The 22331-nt window shown below is 34.2% G+C and overlaps 1 protein-coding gene across 1 annotated transcript in view; it reads right to left on the bottom strand.

The window, feature by feature from the left end:
• Nucleotides 1-22331, bottom strand: part of LOC134528148 (acid sphingomyelinase-like phosphodiesterase 3b) — a 270302-nt gene that overhangs the window by 65074 nt on the left and 182897 nt on the right. The window contains exons 3-4 of the mRNA XM_063361477.1: nucleotides 9674-9742; nucleotides 5255-5408 (exon numbers count right to left, since the gene is read on the bottom strand). Of these exons, the coding sequence (XP_063217547.1) occupies nucleotides 5255-5408; nucleotides 9674-9742 (223 nt within the window). The remainder of the gene's footprint in view (nucleotides 1-5254; nucleotides 5409-9673; nucleotides 9743-22331) is intronic.

Raw genomic sequence — 22331 nt, 5'->3', positions numbered from 1 at the left:
CCAGACATCATAATCATTTAAGAAAGTAACACTCAAGTCCCTATTAATTGAAGGGAAAAACAGTTTCTTTCATCCTGTGGATAACAGTTTACAAATAAAAATTTCCCCATCATCTCATAGATGGACCTAATTACGTAACAAATTAAATATTTCAATCACTAAACAAAAGTTGTCTGGAAGTTATATTTATTATTTCATTATATTATTTATTTACTGTGCGACAAGTGTATACATATATTTACGTCTTGTCGACAAATATGCTGTTTTATTGTAGATGGATATAAGAGTTTGCAAGTTATGGAAGTTTAAAGATTGAAACACCCACAACCTAGAGCAAGGAACCACTCTCGTACTTGCCTAGAATGATCTTTGGAAAACTTGGGAAACAGATAGTTGGATGGATTTGGATTCAAGATCGTGTCCTAAAATGCGACAACGAGGTGTAAAAATTTAGCAACTTCAAATTTATGCAGCATAAAATATGACAAATAAACCTTTTTATATTATAATGGTAACTAATTTTGCTGATATAATTTGACTGATTTAAAAATAACAGGACAATTTAATTCGTGTCCTGCTGATACTTGTTTTAATAAACTAGACTATTAAATGAAATTTTAAAAAAAATTCAGTTCAACATGAATTATATTAGTAGCCAATAATGTATTAACCATATAAAACCTGCAAACGCTATATATTAAAAAATTATATTTTTGCGAACACAAAAGTTACTAATTGTTTTAAAAAAAGCAAATTTATATTTGACAAACGCTGCTTATATGCTTTACGTAGTTTGACATTAAAAACATAAAGAGGTGAAATAATTGGTTTGTGTGAATGGAACAGCAATCTCAAATGCTTTCAGGGATATTCTTTTATCATACCAATAGTGTGTGTCTTTTGTATGGAAATTCATTCCTTTTTTGTTTTAGGCAACCTGGAATAACTTTCACACACCAGGAAATATTTGGTATTTGAAATTTTTGGAATTTTAAGCTCCTGTTTTTTAACTGAAAATATTTACAACTGTAACATACTAAGTGGAAAACAGTAACCGTGGTAAAACACATCCTTTCTCGGCCATTTAGATAGAGCACGTTTCTTTTCCCGAATCCTTTTAAATTTCGTTCATAATATGAATGGGCGGTGCATGAAAGCCTTGGTGAGTGCGCATTAAGCTTATCTGGTACAGATTGAAATGATTTATGGGTCAAAGTAGAATAATTTGACGTTAGTACAATGCTATCATTATTAAATCATCATAAATCATTATCAATCATCATTAAATATCCTCAAGTGGTAATTTTGTTTTAAAATGTCTTAAAATTTTTTCTTTATTGCGCAACGTAAATATATTAGTTTTTTACAGTTAACTAATTGACGCTACATAAATTTACTTAGAAAAATTTTCAAGGTAAAATTTATTTTCTTACATTTGTAAAATAATCTTAAGTAATGAATTTTTAATTAAAAATTTTATATTTAAATTACTCTAACTAACCTCTATCTGATACAAAATCTGTAACAAAACTGTTACATCTATACGATCGTTCATCAATATTATTTATTATTGAGGGCTTTAAAAGGTAATGTACCGTTTTATACCTCAGCTTATGGGTTTCACTTAAAGGGACGTGGTAAATATGATGGCATATTTTAGAGGACCGAACAGAAACTTCAAGAAAGATTATTTTATTTAAAATGCGCAATTTAGAAGGTATGTATCACCTTTCCTGTACGAAATACCTGCAGGTCTGCAACTTTCTGGCCATTTCTAATATCTTGAATCGCGTGATAAATTTTGAAACTCATAAGTTATAAATTTAATATGTATTAAATTTCGATGAAATAAAACAAAGGCATGCTTTACATTACAAATCGAATAAAAGTTTATTTTCTTACATACAACCTTATTCCTATACAAGATAATTTTATTCATATCGGTATATTTGACAGAATAATACAGAGTGATTAGTTACTTATACATTTCTAAGTATTTAAAAAAAAATTATCTTCTAAAAGGTATTCGCAGCAATATTTTTTTCAAACAAATCAGATTTTGGGAGGTATTGAATAATAAAGTGTGTTAGTACTAATCAAGATTTATTTACCAAGAAAATGTTTATTTAAAATTGGGTTTTGCACCAGTGAAATCGAAGAGCATAACTATCACTGCAATGAATAGTAAACTAATTTTTTTAATGGAACATAAATATTCATGTAAAATTACGGATATTTATAAATTTATACAAATTCATTTAAACAACTGTATCACTACAAAATAGTGTTCGCAGTAATACCGGGTTCAGATTCTTACCCGGGTATTTATGCTTTGTGTTGTCCCAGTACCTCCAATAGTTAACGTTATTTGTAAACCGTTCCCTGAATAGTTTTTCAGTATTAACTGGGCACATAATAAGCATGATATAACAAATTAAAGTATTTTTGTTTAATTTTTCATGGTTAATAAAATTATGCTTGCTTGAAAAATCAATTAAAACATAAATTTATGCGTCGATTTTCCTGAGAAATACTCACTCAGTATTATCTAGAAAAATGTCTTTCATAGATGAAAAAATAACCATTGCCATGTGTTGTACAATGTTAAAATAAATTTCTTGTAGTATTACAAAATATTTCTTGGCAACCTGTTTCCAAAAGAATCTTAGTGAATAAGTATAGAAAAAAAAATTTTTTTCTCTGTATGGTGTTGGTTAACATGGAACTTACAGAAGATGAAAGCTGTGATCAGTAAAAGTAAATTAAATTTACCAATTTTTTATCACAAAGTTTAAGATATCTGAAAGCAGTTGGGCAACAGTTCATGTTATAATTTAAAAATAAAATAAATTTGAAGTTAAATTTTCATTTTCAGCATAAAAAGCTATGAAACATAAAACATTTAAAAAATAAGAATTGTTAAATGGAATGTTAACACCTTATCCTCGTCCTACTGGGATTACAAAGCCAAACTTTCGAACATCCGACTCTGTCTGTACTGAAATACTCTAGAGTCGTTTGCTGTTTGGTTCAGAAAACTGCTTATTGGTTTCTCCGTAACATATCCACCCTGTGATTTCTCTTCGCGTTAATGAGGATAAGGTACCACCACACAGGAAAAGTTTTTCTGTACTTTTAAAAATTATTATTTGTGAACTAGTTGCCAAGAAAAAGAAAGATATTTTATTTCTGTAGAACATATGGCTATGGTTATTTTTTAATTTATGAAATAGGTTTTTCATATGATGCCGGGTATTTATTACTAAATTTGACGCCTAATTATAATTTTTATGTTAAATTTAAGTTTTTTTTTAACTATGGGAAAAATAACTGAATATTTAATAATGGACTATTTTATTTTTAAATTATCAATGTGCGCATTAAAACTGTAAAGGTGTTCAATGAACGGTTTACAAATAACTTTAAATATTGGAGGTACTGGGTCAACACAAAGCATAGGTAAATGTCCTGGTAAGAATCCGAACCCAGTATTACTGCGAATATTATTTTGTAGTGGTACATTGTTTTCATGCAAATATACAAATTTAGAAATATCTGTAATTTTACATATGTATTTCTGTTCCATTTACAAATAAAAAAAATATTTATCATTGAATTATTAAGGTTTTTTTCCTGGCTCGAATTTCGATTCTACATCATTCATTCAGATTGCTAGAATTAAATGTTATAAAATAATACCTTCCCAGGATTGTTTACCTCGCTAAAGCCTGATGTTTTCAGACAGGTGATAAGCCAGCGGAAGAAAATGACTGATTACTTCACGTAACCACTAGAAGTGTCATAAATATTGCAGCATACTCAGAGAACGTGGACATCGGTGGCTAGAGCGAGTTCCTATGCCCTGTCTAAACATGAAATGCAATTAGATAGCTGTCGGACTATTTGTGGCTTAGCGGTGATTGACGATGTTTAAGGTCATTTTTGGTTTTGAGTGCGAGGACATGCAAGTACTTTTCTGTAAACCGAAATGAGCACTAAGCTGTTACAGTTCCGGTTTACGGTTTATACATTATTTAAAAGAAATCTTTGGCCTAATATACTATGTTTTTATTGTTGAATAGCTATTTTACAGTTAATATAAAATCAGATATAAATTTGGACGCATCCGTCAATGAAAAAAAAAAAGAAGCATCGAAGTTATAAAATATACAGTTTAAAAGAAACATGTTTTTGATTAGTAAGGATCGCAGGCTTTCGCGGCCATTGACTGAAGTAGCTTGGCTTTTGGGTTGTAGCCGCTTCCAAGGCGAATATTTTACTGACGTTTCGGTCGACGTTGAGGTCGCCATCATCAGAGAGCTCCCTGCTTGGCTTCTGGGTTGTTGTCGCCACAGGTACAGAAGCCAAGCATCTTCATACTTTTGATTGTTTTGAAATATATACATATATATTTCATCATTGTATGCACGGCAGTGTTCAAGTCACTGTATGCAAAATACCATAGAGTAAAAACACAAAACACATTAGACATCAAGTACACGTTGATTGGATTGCAGTGCCTTTGACACACCCTTTGACGACCCGGGACGAGTTATGAACGAGGAGAAGAAGTGGTTAACTTATTATGCGTTGCTCGTCAAAGGATGTAAACTTGTTATCGACAATAAGCAATACAAAAAGATTTGATTATATATAACAGAAAGTTTAGTCTCGCTTGGAGTGAAATGAGTCCGTAAAAATAACCCTGGCCATCTTTTGAAAAAAAATAAACAGAATGCGAGCGAGTGTTTCAGTACTCGCCAGAGATGTGTCACATCTAACCTCGGCAACGAACAAATTCGTGTGTCCTCATGTTGGAAAACACACTTATAATACGGAACTCGGACAGGAAATTCAACGTAGAATCAATACTTTACAATAATGTCGAATATTTTCAACATGTCTTGAAGCGAATCCCACGACGTTACCGCACCCGCCGCTAGAATTTGCTGCCGGAACAGTTACGTCGTCTATCGAATCATTCGCTATTCAGAGCGAAATTTTTAAATGCATAATAAAACGGCACCGATAATAGCGAAAAAAATTTTAAATTACTAAATTTCGGTTTTGTACTTAAATTCAATAAACAGTTAACAGTATAGCGTTTTATTTGGCTTTGTGAACTTTGGTTAGCGTCATCCGCCACAGATGGCAGCATTCCGTTCCATGCACGAAGTTGCTCCTACCAAGTGGCGTATGGCGAGAGCTGTCGCCAGGTGCAGCGGGAGGTCGGAGGTGGCTGGCAGGCACTCACCCGGTCCACAGCACGAACTCTATGTTGTCGCCGTGCTTGTCGCGCATGGCCTTGGCGGCGGACTGCACCAGCGCCCAGGGCGAGTCGCAGTTGTAGTCGCCGAACCTGCCCAGCGGCCTGGCGCCGCCCGCCGCGCCATCTGTGCGCCAGCAGTCTGCAACACCGCCACCGCAAGGACACTCTTAAGGACCCAGTCGCGCTGTCCAAGTTTTTCCCTTCCAACAACACCCCCCAGTGTGCTGTGCCGAACGGAAACGTCACTGGCGCAGACACGTCTGTTTGGCAAGTTGGATGACTCGAGTTTCCATCAAATATTTTGCATTTTGGACGGATTCTAAAATATATTGTATGCTGGATGCAATCAGTCAATCAAAATCGGGCCTTTCGAAAATTTAAGAAATCTTAAAATGGCGAAGAACACATAGGTGATTAAAGAGGTTATAAAAAGATATGTGTAAAAAATTATTTTTAATATAAAAATTAAAAAAAAAACATTCAACAATTATTTTTATTATGTAACGAATATTATTGTACGTTAATTTTATATATGATTCGAAAAATTTATAAATGCACAAATAGAATAAATAATAAGACCATAAATTCCATCCGGCACTGTATTGCATTATTTAATTTAAAAATGAGATTAAAATGAGTAATGTTTTGATGGATCAGACCAAAAATAAACTTCGATAGTGTGACGTGGTTTAAAACATATTTTGAGGTTATATGTCTCAGTTTATTTGGTGGAGATAATCGGAAGCTATTTTCCGTCCAAATTACGCTTCCAAATATATTTACAAACATAAACGAAGATAAATATTTGACAGTTTGATGGGGCCTTTAGGGGTTTGCCCAGTCAGGTGTGTATCTGTGTTACTGAGGTGAGATAATAAGTGCGATGCTCGCTGGTGCTCCCAGCGCGGTATCGCCTCTAAGCGCAAGACTGTGGACTAGCGTGCAACCTTTCCTTGTTGCATAGGGCAACTACTAGATCTGAGGGGTAAGCATTACATTATATGGCTGCGGAACGAATACAGAGATGGCATTGCCAGTCCCTGCAGTGAATTCAAGTTTCTCTACCGGGAATTTCAACCCCAAAAATTAATCTGCATGTACTGGTTTTAGCCATTTTCACGCTCCTAAAAATACGGTTTCGAATAAATCCCGGAAACAAAACAACTTTTCGGCCCTCAGTGTGTTATTAAATGCTTTTGCGCAAGTGATGAGCATTGACCACAATTTCGTGACTTTTAACACCCATTGTATTACACTCGGAGGATATCTTTAAAAAAATTGTCGTGACGGAACAACAAATGCATGAGGAGTATCGGGTTTAAATTTACGGAAACAGCACTTAGAGCTATGCTTTAAGAAATGCTATTTTCCTAGAGAGTCACATTAATAGAGTGAAAACCTACGGTATGGTTGTATTTCAAACAAGCTGTAATTCGTTGCTCTTTATAAGAAAAACTTTACAGATGTGCGATGGTTTTATTCTTTAAAAAATAATTACGGCATACACCCGTGAAATGTGAGAAGTGAAAGCAGGAAATTCTGTACTGAAATGAAAACCGATTGTCGCAACAAACTGCGAGTGAACTATTAAACGCCGGAAGCGTAGTAATGCGACCTGCCCACTAAAGTCAAAAGCCGAAATCCACCCCAAATAAAAGTATCCAAACGCGAGCGGCACGTATTGTGCTGGATTACATGATTTTTCTAACAATATAATGCTGGATTATAAACCTTTAAATTTTCATGGACTTAAATTATAAATGACTCTGGTTCCAATCCCAGGTCACGTTTAGTTTTTCTTGGTTTCCCGAAATCAGGAAACATATATCAGTACTAATATTTCTTTGCCTATTTAATATAATGTTTTAGTTTATAAAAAATATTTTGGTATAATATGATGAAATAATAAACACGTGCAAACCAATATGCAAACCAATATCCGAAAACTTGTAGTTTATTTGAAGGGAAGAGATAATAATTGAAAACGCCAAACTTTTATTTCCGAGATTTTTATGGCTATAAAAAATTTATTACCCACGACGGAATGGAGAAGGTGTATGCGTTTAGAGTGAGAGGTTGTTTGTGTGTGCAAAAAACGAATGTTCCCATATTTATCTCCAAAACGGTTTGACAGATTTAGATGCGGTTTTTCTGTAAAAGGTTTACGATTCATCGGCGATGGTTCTTAGATAGGTGTTACGGTGCTAACTCCCCAAAGGTGCTGTAATAAACATTTTTCTTCCTGCTTCTGATGATGATGATGATGATAGAACAGAAAAACATCGTCGGAATCTATGTGGAGGCACGTAGATAATAATCCATGTTTTGGCTCTTTTTTTTCTTAAAAATCAAATAATAAATATATTATTAAAAATAAAAATTACGCTTTAAATAAAATTAAATAAAAAATAAAAAATAATAAATATAGGAATTCACATAACGTAATATAACTTGTACTGTTGCCCATGCAAAGCTACCACATGAAACGAGTTTCCGTAGAAATGTTTGGTACCTACCGTAAATTTTCATCCCCGCACGCCGTTAATATGGTATTGGAATTACCGTTCTTGAAAAGCAAACCTGTACAAAGTCTCTTTGCGCATTTTCTATTCATTATTTTTGAACTTCGTATTTTGTGAAAATATATATTTCATAGTTAGATACCTGTTTTTAAATAATCTTTTTTATATAATTACGTATTAAAAATTATATGTTCCAGCCTCTATTAGTAAATAAATGTTTAATTATGCATCTAACGGTCATAAATAAACAAAGGAATACAAGTAAAAATATGAGTTAAAAAAGAGAGGTTATGTTCCGTTTATAAACTAAAATACATGTGCATTTGCGTTGCATGCTTTTCTTAGATTGAATTATTTTGTGTAATCTAGTAAAGTTATGAAATTTTTTTAACAAAAAGTGTTTTCTCCTGTATCGGTTCAGAATCGGTGAATCGGCGACAGTTGTATCGGCATATCGGCGTATCGGGATATAGGTACAATTGTGTGAATAGGTACAGCTCTATTATTAATTGTTATTACGTTGTTCTTACAATTATTTATTCTTACCCGAAAATATAAAACAGTTGCAGTTTGCGATTTCTTAAAATATATTGCAATTTAAAACATCTCTCTCAACAAAACGGTATCGGCACCACGAGGGTACAATTAAAAAAAACAACATAAAATGGAGCAGTACTGGGATAAAATGTAGGGGGATAAAATTTTGTAAGACATACAGAACAGAACAGACAAATAGACAGATATTTAGACAGAAACTTACGAATTCTCTAAAAAGTTTAAAATAAATGCAAAATTAAAAATTAAAAAAAAAAAAACACCCAATCCCTGCCCCGAAATGAACTAAAATTGTGCAGTTTTATGAGTTTGAAATTGCGTTGGGTAGTAAATAAATGTAGTCTTTAATTGATATAATTTTCTGGATCTCTACGAGACACATAATTGCTTTTCTATACTGCTATATTTTGATTATAATTGGGAACATTGATGCCAATGGCAGCCCCAACGGATTTTCTTGGATTTGTCATTATATGGTGAATACCTACCTTTGTATACCTTTATAAACCTACCTATATTTGATATTATTACTGTGTCTATCTCTACGAGAAACAAATAGGTACCTTAAGGTATGCACCACTAAGAAAAGTCATAAATAGTTTTTCATATGACAGACTTCGCGACAGATCAACCCTTTTTAAAATGATTTTTATTTTAATCTGTTGTTATTTACTTACTTTTAGTGGGGGGTTTTTCCAAAAATTTTATTTAGTCCTTTTTCGATTACAACGTTTACATCAGTTGTGGGTTTTTTTATTTTTTTATTTAGCTTTTTGTTTTGTGTTTAATTTGTAAATTTTCTTTATGAGACCAGACATCACACACCTAGAGATTTTCTGACGCTTATACTAGCGTTTATTGACTGTTTGTCGACAGTTGTCGACATTCTGAACAATTAACTAAATACTTTATGGAGTGAAATATTTGTAGCACCTAGGCACTTTCATCTTTAGACATGTCAATAAACTATACATTATACCTATGTTTACGAAGCAGACGGGTAAACCATTTTATCAGATAATCAATTAAAAATAAATTTCTCTATTAAATCATAACCATACCTTAACGATACCAATTTTTTATATTAAAGGATAAAAATTGGTAAAGACTATACGTATTTGTTACAACTAAAATTGCGTCTTATTGTTCCTATATTTGTTTTCTTAATTGCATCACAATATTGCATGAAGCAGAATATTTGTGTTAATATAACTTACATTCAAACATTTGTTTGTTGAAATTATTGTCAATCTAATTATTTCTTGTAGTTTGATTTAACAGATATTATTGGTTTTCACTTAAATAAGAAAACAAGTATGCTACGTACTTTTCCCGGAGTTTCCGGTGGACGAGTAGTGCTCGTCGTAATGAATGTCGGTGATGTGCCAGAAGTAACCTGCAATGAAAAGAAAACAACTTGTATAAACTATCAAATCAAGAAATGCCCGTGCATGATTTTTGACAGTTTAAACAATTTTTTTTTCAAAACCTGCATATTTAAAAAAAAACAGTAAACTTTTATTGTAGGCTTGTGTTGCCGAAGCGTGTCTGTTTGCGTCTTTGCTTGTGGGACTCGCTATCCAAGAGCTTTTAACACTTGGGGTAAAAAGACTACATAGAAAAAGAATTCTGTTCTTTTACAAAATATTCCTTTGGAAACCAGTTGCCAATAAATAGTTTTAAATGCTATAAGAAAGAAATTGTAACAATCTAAAATACATGGGTATGGTTATTTTTGCATATATGATACACGTGTTTTCGAGATAATGCTGAATATTTTTTTTACAAAAAATTGGCACATTATTTTATAATCAAATTGATTTTTTTTTAAAGTATGAATTTTTAAACTATGGAAAAGATAATCGGATATTTAATTTTTGGAATTTAGTTTGTTGTCATTATGCTTACTATATACGCAGTAAATATTGGAAAGCTATTCAGTGAACATTTGACGAATAACTTAAACTAATGGAGGTACTGTATTAACACAAATTGTAAATGCCCGGGTAAGTATCCAAACCCAGTATTACTATTTTTGCAGTGAAACAGTTGTTTTCATGTAAATATACATATTTACTAATATCTCTAATTTTACTATAATATTTCTGTTTCATTTACAAATGAAATTTACTGGTGTGAGCTACAAAGCATTTCTTGGTAATAATTTTTAACGGAAATAAAAGTGGCTCGAAAACACTTGAAGACAAAGACAACTTCAGAGTGACGCATGTTGCCAAGTTTTGTTTCAAAGAACGTCGTTGTAAGTAGTATGCTTGGTGAGAGACTTCTGCGCTTGTGTTGGAACACATTAGAAATTTGATAAATTTTTTCCACACTGCAGAATGTTTAGTGAAAATCCCAAGCCTCCAGCTTCCAGAATCTGAAGGAATGGGTCTACAAGTATTTTCTCTCCTTGAATTCTTCATGGTACGACTGAAAAAGGAAAGCTGTGAGAAATAAAGGAAATCTAATTCAAAACCAAAATTTATAAATATTTTTAAGCATTCTAGAGAAAAAAAGTCCTACTTGTTTTCAGTTTTTCTCTAGTTCCCGAACTCACTCTAAGAAAACCATGCAAAGTCACTTCATTGTGCGTCACAGCCGATAACTTTGCCGAAACAAATAGTTTCACATAAGTACGTTTATAATGTTTATCTTATGAAATTTAATGAGGTTAGTTAAATATTATGTTTTGTAAAGTTAGATTTATACAATTTTATTAGTACATTCAGTCGTTTATTTTATCCGATAAAATCGTCGAAATAAATTCAATAGTTTTGCAGGGAAAACTATTTCATGAGAAACAAATATTTTTTAAGCTACAAAACTTTTAAAAACACCAGTAACAAACGAAGAACAATAAAATATGGTACCTTGTTAGTTTAAGGTCACTTTAAATTGCTGTTTTAATTACGATTTCAAACGTTTTGTCTCACTAGTTGTAACAAGCTGCTCAATGAATGTCAAACTAAAAATTAAAATAACAATTCATATCGGCACGAAATATTCATAAACCGAGTGATTCTGTTTTTTTTATTTACACTAAAATGATTAATTTTAAATAATCTTAATTAATACAACAGTAGTTAATAAATACAATATTTTAGGTTTCGACTTCAGTTGTCATTTTGAATTATTGAATATTTATTCCATTGTTTTCTTTTTTTACCAGGAATGGTTCTACATATGTTTCAATATACCCACAATATATTTTATGTTTGGCATATAAAGACAGGAAAAATTCGCGGATTTATTTCGCGATAGACAAAAATTAAAATACATGTATCTTTGGGCTAATTATGCTATTAGCTCTTAATTTAAATTAAGGACTCTGAACCAATATGAGACCATCAGCAAAAAAAAATCAAAAGGCTACCCAGTCAAGAAGTATCACAAGCCAGCAGCTATTGAACAGGCAGTATTTGCCTGAGTAAACAGAGTATTATGGTAGCTAGTCTAGAGGTCATTGAACCTGTGAATTTTCCTAGTCCCTATATATAGCATTCGTTTTCTCGATGTATGCTACAAGTTATCGGGGAAATACTCTTAAATAAAAAGATTTCTTGTTTAATTTCGCCATGAACCCTCATTTTTACCAAAATAAATTGTCTTTATTCCCACAGCTGGAAAATACTTAGAAATGTACAATTTTAGAAACTGCCTCAAATAATCGGTCTACCTGTGTTCACCGAAGATCGACCTTCAGATAAAGAAACATTCGTAGTTCCAGAAAATGGGATATTCGTATAAACTACGCCATATCTAGATTTTTGAGTTATGTGTTTTTGATGTGTAACACCTTAGCTCACGGTATACACCTTTTAGTAGGAGTAATTATGAGAATGGAGAGGAAGTTGCATGTAACGTACATAAATGTGTCACCACCCTGCAATCTACTGCAGATGGCAAAAAAAAAAAGTATTCTAAGCCAAGGGGAACCTTTAAAATATTTACTGTTTAAAGAATTTTAACTATATGGACAGTATTTAATAACATTCCGTGACGAAAATCAGTTCAAAAGCCAGGGTTTAGTATTTTTAATTTATATCACAGCCGTTTCATTATATAGTTTAATATTTTCCGCTGCAAATCAAATGATTAGATAGTAAACGTAGCTGCTCCGGCAGTTTGTTTGTAGTTTTAAATTCATTTATTTCAGCACTGAAACACATAGTTACAAAAGAACACAACAGCCAAGAAAATACCACGCTCCAGCTGACTCAGAAATTTTCGTGCTCAAAAATAAATACATGATACAATAGAAACAACTAAAAGTACAAGAAATATCATCATTACAAATTCCAGGAAATTCCAGTAAATCCTAGCGGCGTGTGCGGAAACTGCGTGTGATTCGAGTCAAGAAATGTAGTTGAAAACACAATTTTCATACATTTATCAAGCTCGCCATTATTTAAAAGAATTTGACGTTAAATTTCGTGTTCTAGTTTCGTATTATAAGTTTATTTGCAACATTAGAACACAAAAATTTTGCTTTTTTTTTTTTCTGAGGTTTGATATTACACATCGTGGAGAGTACTGAAAGACTCGCTCTCATGTATTGTTATTCTTGTAAACAGTGAATCAATGCACGTGTAGTGACTAAGTATGAGTTTACTATGTACTTATGAATTTTATTTTAAAGCTTTTGTAACTGCTTCAAAAAATTAATGTATTATTTTTAAAGCTTTTGTCACTGTTTCAAGAAATTAATGTTTATTCATCTTCGAACCAAGTAAAATCATAGTCTGATGATTTAACGAAGTTATTTGTAATTTAACAAATATGTACCTATGTTTTTCGCGATTTTAAGGTGAAAATAATAAAAATAAAATCTGAAAGTGCCAAAAGTCAAACAATTAACATGTATAAAAAACCTTGTTGTATACATTGAAACTACCATTTTATATTTTTTGACTGACTACTAGAATTACTACAATTCAAGAGGCCCTACGGTCTTGAAAAGCCGCACGACAGAACTTTAATAAAAGTTGAAACCCCAATTTTTTTTTCAACTGACTGTTCTGTTGGAGTCAAATGACCCTTTCCCCCCCCCCCCCGCCCCCCTGTAATTCAAGATGCCTAATGGTCTTGAAAAGCGGTACTTAGTTTCCTCTTCCTCCCCGATCGAAAGCCTGCGGGGAATGGATGTTTGACGACGCCACATTTCAACCGCTGAAGCAGCCCAGCCCACGATAAGGCGACCAATGGCAGGGGGGAGAAACAAACCGGCGCACTTTAGCGGTGAGAACTCAGCCTGCTGTTTGGGAGGCCGCCAGAAAGATATCGCCCTTTTCTCCCCCTCCACACTCTTCAACCACCACGATCTTTCTTTTGTTTCTTTTTTTTTTTTGTTATTACTGTCCGATTGTGGCCGAATGAGAAACGCGGGCCAAGTGTCGCTATTCGCGCCTTTTCCTTCTGGTAGTTTGTGCGAGGGAACCGAAAGAAATGACGGACTCGATAAGATACGGTGGGGAAGATATTGCCCTGCCTCTCCTTCTTTCGTGCGTTTAGGCCCACACGTGTTGTGCTAAAAAAACAAACCAGATGGGTGCGTTCCGAACAAACTACTTTTCAGCTCCGTGGCAACAAAGCTTAAATTGATTCCTACGATTTTAGGTGGATTTCGAAGAAATATTACTTATTGCTCTCATAACAATGGTGCTGACTCCCAGGAAATTTCTACTTGCTTTTTTTTTTTTTTTTTTTTTTCATGTTCTCAAGATTCCAAAACCATCGTAAACTTACAGGCTTACACCTCGGACTCGCATACCCCGAACAATGGGTTCCGATAAATACTCGCGCTAAGTGAATTCGCGTCACGCGAGTTCGGCTATGCTAGCCGGCTGGTGGTTATTTTCAATCAAAACGTGGCGAAGGAACTGGTGTTGATCAGGTAGAAAACATTCGGCTATAAACGAAAGATATAAGAACAATGCTTTCCTGAAATGCTGTGAAATGTTTTTGGAGTAGATAATCACAGACTCCCGCCCTTGCCATCAGCGATGTTTATTTTGACAGCTCAAGCAATTGTCATTTCCACGTCCTTTCACAGCGTAAAGAAAGAAGAAAAAAACACGTTGGAATGCAGATGGAAAAGTAACTATGCAGTAAAATAAATATATTTACGGCCCTGCTAAATTTTTCTATTCAATTAAATTCGAGGTATTTGTGATTTTTCAGCAGAAACTGCTGTGTCACTAATAAACCATTTGTATCATAATAACTTATAAAGTATTTACTAACGGCGGACAGTCGTATATGTCCATAAAATATTTATTTTACCGAGAATGGACTATACAGCCTGGCTTTTGTCAAACGCGGTGTGGGAGGGGAGGAGGATGCTGAAAGTTTCTCACGCAGAAGGGTGAAATAAGGGAGGGAATGTGTTGAAATGTTAGTTAGGGAAGGAGGGGGGGGTGTTTTTAAATGGTTTGTGGCCTGGGAGTGATGGGCCTTGAAGAATTAGCAGGGGATGGAGCAAGGGCGCCCATATGATATTATGTAAGGGGGGGGGGGGGGGCAGACTTAGGGGTATGAAGTATGTTTAATATTTTGGAAGACTAACTGTGGCTTGTTACTAGCCATTAAATAGTTCCAGTTCTGACCCTGTTAAAATTTTTTGTCCTGAGTAGTATAGGAATGTATTTCCTGGCACTTGGCATTTGGACCTGTTGGAGCATTTGGAGTCGATTGATCATTTGGAGCTAAAGACATTTTTATTTTTCTTGAGGATATCAGGTAGAACATAATCAATCAGCTTACTTATGAAGTAACAATGTACGGAAATTAAATTATAACTAAATATAAAAATTAAGATTATTTTTAGCTTCTTCCAGGTTCGTACCAAGGACCTTTGTCGATCTAATTAATCAGTATATTGTCTGCAAATTTATTTAATGAATTTTGAACTTTTTACTGAATTTGTAGGTTATTTATTACGAATTTCCAAGATGACGGATTTAATGGATTATAGGAGGATGGTTGATTTGGAAACTTTGTTTCTTTTAGGACTTTTATCATTATTTATTAAAATTATTATTTTTTATATAAAATTAAATGTTTTGCATCTTCCAGGGATCGAACCAAGGACACGAATCGATCGAATCAATCAGTATATTTATTGCCAATTTATTTAATGAATTTTAGAATTTTTCCCGAATTTCTAGCTAAATAATTACACATTTCCAAGATGGCGTCCATATGACTAGATGGCGGGTGTCACAGTAATAATAAATTATTACTGCACTCTAGCGGGTAAGAATTAAACTAACATGACGTCAGCGCACTATAGTAGTCGATAACAAGATTGTGGCTTCCAGCAACGAAGACAAGATGGCGGACATGACGTCATACAAGGTGACGATATATATACTTTGACATAAGTGGTGGGGGTCAGTCTGCCTGTATCCACCATTGAGGAGGATCGTTCGCCATTTTTATTTTTTTGCCCTCACCGGGTTCGAACCGAGGACTCCGGGTTCCGTGTCGTAAATGTTTTTTTTTTAAATATTTTTATTAAAATTTTATTGATTGAATTTTTTTGAATTTTGAATTTTTTAAAATTAAAATCGGATAATAAATAAAGATTTTAAAGATGGCGGAAGTAACGGAAATTGCAACGGTGACGTCATATTTCAAAATGGCTGCCATGGCATCCTTATTTTCAAGGTCATGACCTCGGAGGCTTAAAGCGGCTAGCTCTTAGGAGTTTTAAGCCGCTTTTAGGAATTTGGGTTTTTTCTAGGGCAAAATGACTTTTGAGGATTTCCGAAATCCTAATTTTTGAATTGTGGAATTTTTTGAGAATTTTTGGCGGAATTTGTTTCCACAGAAATGGAAATTTTGGCGAATTTTGAGGAATTTTGGGCAAATTTTGCCCAATTTTGGCAAATTTTGGCAAGTTTTGAGGGTCAAATTCAAGGTTAAGGTCAAAGGTCAAGGACACGTCCATCCAAGATGGTCGCCGTGACGTCAGAATCCAAGATGGTGGCTCGGCACCTCGCACCTCAGCCTGAAGCCTGTGCCAGGAAATACATTCCTATACTACTGTCCTGTTACTAAAATACTAGACCACTGTACTCATTCGCCATAAAAAACTTTATTGGCTACTTTATTAATTAAATATTAACTATTTTATTGAAACAAGTGAATTTTTAGCAACACAAATGCAGGAATAGAGTCCTTATATTTTTGCAGCGTCTCGGGTACACGAATATAAACAATACAGTCCTTCAACTCATTGCTCTCTTTACCCCTAAATTAATGTCGCGTACAAATTAAATAAAAATAATTATAAAGTTAAAAACGTGTTGGTCAAAAGATTTAACTTTGGGAGAGAAACGATTTAAATATGTTATCACAGTAATAAAATAGTTGTTTTTAAATGTAACACCTGAACTACGCTTATAATTATAGTCAAAAATTGTTTCAAACATTTATTTTTATTTTCAACTGTTGTTTACCTTTATCACGGCGATATTGTATCACACAGAATATTCCCTCGTTCACAGTTAAATGAATATTAGTATGTTTCGATATGAATCATAATTGCTTATCATTTAGAATTAGCACAGATGGATTCAGTAGTCGAAGACTATAAGTTTATTTAGCGATAGTAAAGCTTCAAATTACAAATGTGAAATCTGTTTACAATATTCAAATAAGATATAAGTTACTATCAAAAGGAATTGTTTCAAATCATGTAACTTCAAACTCAATTTAATATTATCAGCTCAAATCATGTTATCAATGAGTGCCTTTAAACAGTGCTTACGGCTATTTTTGCTCAATGGTGTCAGCAAATTGGACCACTGGATATCAACTACACTTAAGGTACAAGGTAAATTCTCAAAAGTAAATTGCAAAGTTAAGTTATTAATCAAACAGCAACTTCTTATTCCATCTGATCAGACACAAAATAAACATTATAGTTAGAACAAATTAAAATTTACTTCATGCCAAAAATTATTCACAATAAAATTAAATTGAAGATTAATTTCTGGAAAATTAGTGTGATCTCAGATTATATGAAAAGAAAATTATTTAGGTACTTGATAATCGATAGTTCAAGGGACTCTCGAAAATAGTTCAAATGCTATTCAATACGACGATAACCAACCTCCGTTAACCTCTGCAACACAGCTGTGCGTGGTCCGGGAACTATTGCTGCTCACTGCCGCTGCTTCCTTCCTCGCAGTGGGAAAGGTCTTGTTTGGTACGCACCAATGGTCGACTTCGAAGTTCTGTGTGAAACACGGCGCCCTCAACTGCTTCTATATCGTCACTGCCGGTCAATCGTTGGCCTTCCTTCCTTCCGGATGGAGCAGTTTTGATATGAACTTGCAGAAATTCTTCTCCTCAGCTCGATTCTCTTCAGTCAAAAATGTTGATCGCTGGCATTACAGCACGCTGAACAGCGTCAGTAATTAGTCTTGCAGGTTGTAAACTTAGTTGACTGGTTTCATTAGTTTCCGTCGTGAAAATTTGATAGTTTGTTTCAAAGCAAGCAATAGATCGTGAATAAACCCTATCGTGGTTGCAGTTAATCGCCTAAGATGATTCAAATTTGATGTCACAATAATCTAATTCATTAATACTACTTCTGTCACATTGCTTTATTAGTAAAAACTTGAATGTCAGTCGAAACTATAATAATATCTTGCAAAATTGATATCTCGTGGATAATCAGAAGTAATAACTATGTCTCTACAAAACCGTGGTAGAACGAATAATCCTTCGTTCTAAAGAATGTACTTTTCATTTGCTATTTAAACGACTTTCAGATGTCAAAACACAAAACATAAGCTGAATGTCCTAGCTATCGCTATTCCCTGGATATGCTAGCCAATCATTAACTTTCTTACAAGTTCATCTTCTTATAATAATTAAATTTATTGTTTAACACATGAATTTCAATGGGTTATTTATAAAATATGAACATTTTATGAAACAAGCAAAGATAAAAAAAGAGGAATTTCATATCAGTGTCTAAACACAATCATACATGTAGAGGATTAACCTAATTTATGTTAACAGTATTGTTAAGTAGGAATAAAGTTTAAGAATTTAGTTTTCAGTATCTTATGCTTCTCTACCTTCATAATTTAATACAAAAAACAAATTAAAAATGCACACATCACACGATTATTCACTGGTATTGACATAAAAAGCAAATTTTAAGATAAATTATTATGCATAAGTTTGGTTACGGATTTGACTATAATATTTATCTGAAAAAGCAAACTGTAAATTTCTTTTCTTCTTCCCGAACAAGTCAAGAACTTTGTCCTCTAAACCAGGGTTTTTCACTCTTTTCCTGTGGACACTTAGAAGGCACATGCTGGATAGACGGTCCTCGCCAGTAGTACTTCTCAGCCACGTCTTCACTTTACGCAGTGTGCTGAAAGAACGCTCTATTGTGCAAGTTGTGGGGGGTATGGTTTGGTAGAATATAAGCAGTCTCCTTACTGCTGGGTAAAACATTGTTTCTGAAAGTATATCATGAAGCTTTGCTTTTTCCAAAGATTCCTTATTCGTCCAGACGTTATACCATAATCTGGCTTCTGCTTCCAAGTTGTCGATTTGATAAAACTTTTGCAAACTTTTTATGTCTCTCATGAAATCTTCTCTCGTCTCCTTTTTCATCAAATGTGGGTGAAGAATTCCACATTTGAAAGGTATGCCATTATCTCTTTCAAATTTTGTAGTAAATGACAATTATAGAATCCATGTACGGATTGTAAATTGCAACTTTGAAATAGTTTTCAGGTGATGAGCACTGGACATTCACGTTACATTTGTGGGTCTGCCTTCCAGCCAATCTTGGGATTTTTATATCTATGTCAAGCTCATTACAATCTTCTTTTACTGCCTCAAAAATGGTTTTGAATTAGTCATTGCTTTCTCTCTGATTTTGAAAATTTTCTAGCAGGTCAGTATTGATGTATCTGTCAGCACACAAAAGTTAACATGATGCAATGCGTGGTGCAACAGTGGTTAGTCGCTGTGAGGTCACTTTATATCACTCGTGCAATGAGGCAAGTTATGGAATGTTAAAAAAAATAAGGGGAACGCAGGGGAGGGCAGAGGGCAGACGGCAGTCATTGTTTTTACTATTTAATATTATATATATTCCGTTCAATAAATTATAACATGCATCTTCAGGGGGTGGGATGTTCAAAATTTTATGAAGATAACGATTTTACGAATGCAATCCAAGCGACCGTGAGCGTTCGTAAAATCGGGATTCCAGTGTGAATTGCTTCCGAGTCTACTGAAGGTAGCGGAATCCTTATCCTTTTAAACACTTTTGAAGGGAAAAAAAGTTTTTCCTCTAAATTCAAAATTCCAGCATAAATTTTACGTTGTAGACTTTTCTGAACAATAATTCTTATTTGACTAACTTTAATGGTGTAAGCTTACATTAAAAATTGTGAATATTCTGAGCGGATGTGACGAATGAGGAAAACTAAGAAACACTACATAATAACAATGGTTTTTATCTTTACAATTTTCACTGATTTATTTACACTTAAGTTATTTATACTGAATGACTTCACTAAACTAAATCTAGCCAGATGCATAAAACTGTCTCTGTTTTGAGATGTTATTTGTGAACATACACATTATTATGACGAAAAAGTAGCAAAACATTTCGCCGTCTGCAAGCACATGTCAACTGTCGCGTCGTCTAACTCTGACTGGTCTAAATATGTTGTGTTTTGTTATCGCGTGAGCTTGGGTAGGATTACGAAGGGGAATGACTCGCCACGGGCGTTGAGCTTGCCCGCATTTTCTCCCTGTACACAACACCTTGTATCACAGCAGCAGAAATTAATGCTTGAAATAACATAAAAAATGAAGTAGACATGTAAAAAACGATATAGCTACAATAATATCTTCGTGTTGAACCACTTCTGCATAATACCGAATTTAAATAATTTTCTTTAAAGTAAAACACCTGACTACACTATTTTTTTTCCTTCCCTAAAAGTTGGGGGGGGGGGGCACGCCCCCCCCCCCCGGCCCCCGGGTATGGACGCCCTTGGGATGGAGAGGTAAGCGTCACGTCACGTATGACGTCAAGCCTGGCCAGACGAGTTTCTTACAACATATTCAAAGGCTAGAAACTACCCGAGCGGCATTCACGTGTATGTATCCGACGATGCGGTGACACCCTGCGGCAGCAGTTTTATACCAAAAATTTTACTCTCACCTCGTGTTATGTGGATTTTTATTTCGCGCTATCTGAAACCATTACACAAAAATTGTTCTCGCGTTATGCACATTCGCGTTAACTGAACTCGTGCTATGCGAGTCGTAGGTGTATTTAGATGATAGTTGACATAATTTCTCACAAATTACTTTCAGAATTATAATTAAAAAATACAAGGAAAATATCGGTCGAATTCGTTAGGGAAAAATCGAACCAAACGAGTAGATTCAAGGAAATATTTTGAAAATGTGAAAATAACTATAACTCTCTTAACAAGAGAAATATTACATCTGGTTGATGTTATTACCTACCAAGAGTAGTCCAAACATTTATGTTAAAAATGTTATCTCAGAAGACACCAGTCATTACCTCAAGAAGTAAGAAAAAATGAATTAAGGGACAAAAAATTTAAGGATTCTTTAACTGGACACAACATCATATACGTTTTATATTATTGTAACTCTCCTTAATAACATTTGAAACTTTTGCGTGAAATAATTTTTGATACGAACGGCACTTACTGCAAAGAATGTATGGAATAAAATGAACTTTAGCTTTCTTTTTTACAATATACATAAATAAGAGCTTCAAAGCTAACTGCACCTAAAGGCTGAACTGAACGAGATTATTTCGTCTGTAATTCTACCTACAGTCTTAAAAATTTAACGTTAAATTTACGAAGAAGTTTATTCACAAATTACCCAGGGATCTTCGTAAGTACACTTAATTCAAGGATAAATAGCAGCAAATTTCGCCCATACGTATGTCATCCTGCTACCACTAGCAGGGCGCGGGGTCGTGTGAATATGTGAATTGACAAGCACAGCAAACGAGATGTTCTCAAATTAATTACAAGTACAGGAATCACTACCGAGCCACACAAAATGTGGTATCAATTTCAACTAAGCAGTTAGCTCTCGACTTTTCTGAAAGCAGTCCGCTTAACTACCTAAACTTCCACAGTCTGAATTCTGCCCTTGAAGGCACTCTCCTCTCCGAAGACCTTAGCCAATGAGAGCGCAGCATAGCCTTTGATGACCCTATGATAACACAATTGATAACCACGTGTACTGTTTACTTTCTGTTCTGCCCCCCCCCCCCCCCCCCTTTTCAGCACGTTCCCGTGAACTAAGGCAAGTTAAAAAAAAAAAGCATTCATTTTCGGTAAATTCAACTAAATGCATGTGGCCAGACCTAAATTTCTAAATTTATCAGCCACCAACGAGGCAGAGGATGTTTTATCCCGTCTCATCTCCCGTACTTTTGACGGCTGGACGTGAAATATGGAAACAAGGGTAATTAGAGAGGAAGACGAGACTGTGGCACTCCATCTTTACTCTCAGGCCAACTTCCTTGCCCTGCCCGGGAACAATTGCTAAAGCCAGGAAGGGTAGATGGCCCACCCCATTACCTTCAAACTGCTATTGCTGACCAATGGGACTATATATATGATCGAGTCTTTCATTACTTGCCAGAGAGATGTAACATCTAACCTCAGTAACGAGCAAATTCGTGTGTTCTCATGTTGCAAATAAAAATATAATACTAAATTCGGAACGAAATTTAACGTATAATTATTAAAAATGAAAATTTAACCTGAATCATTTTAAACACATGTTAAAATACTAAGTTTACGTTTGTATATTTCTTTTTCCTTAAATGACAGGATTAAGCCTGTGAATACTTTCTAAGAACAAACCTTAACCATATTGATGTGATCCAACATTTATGAATTAACATAAAAAATTTAATCACAAATTGCTTTTAT

Source organism: Bacillus rossius, chromosome 1 (genome assembly GCF_032445375.1).
Source record: "Bacillus rossius redtenbacheri isolate Brsri chromosome 1, Brsri_v3, whole genome shotgun sequence".
In the NCBI taxonomy this organism is placed as follows: Eukaryota; Metazoa; Arthropoda; class Insecta; order Phasmatodea; family Bacillidae; genus Bacillus; species Bacillus rossius.
The sequence above is the reverse complement of the archived record's forward strand: the minus strand, read 5'-3'. Positions and strand labels throughout refer to the sequence as shown.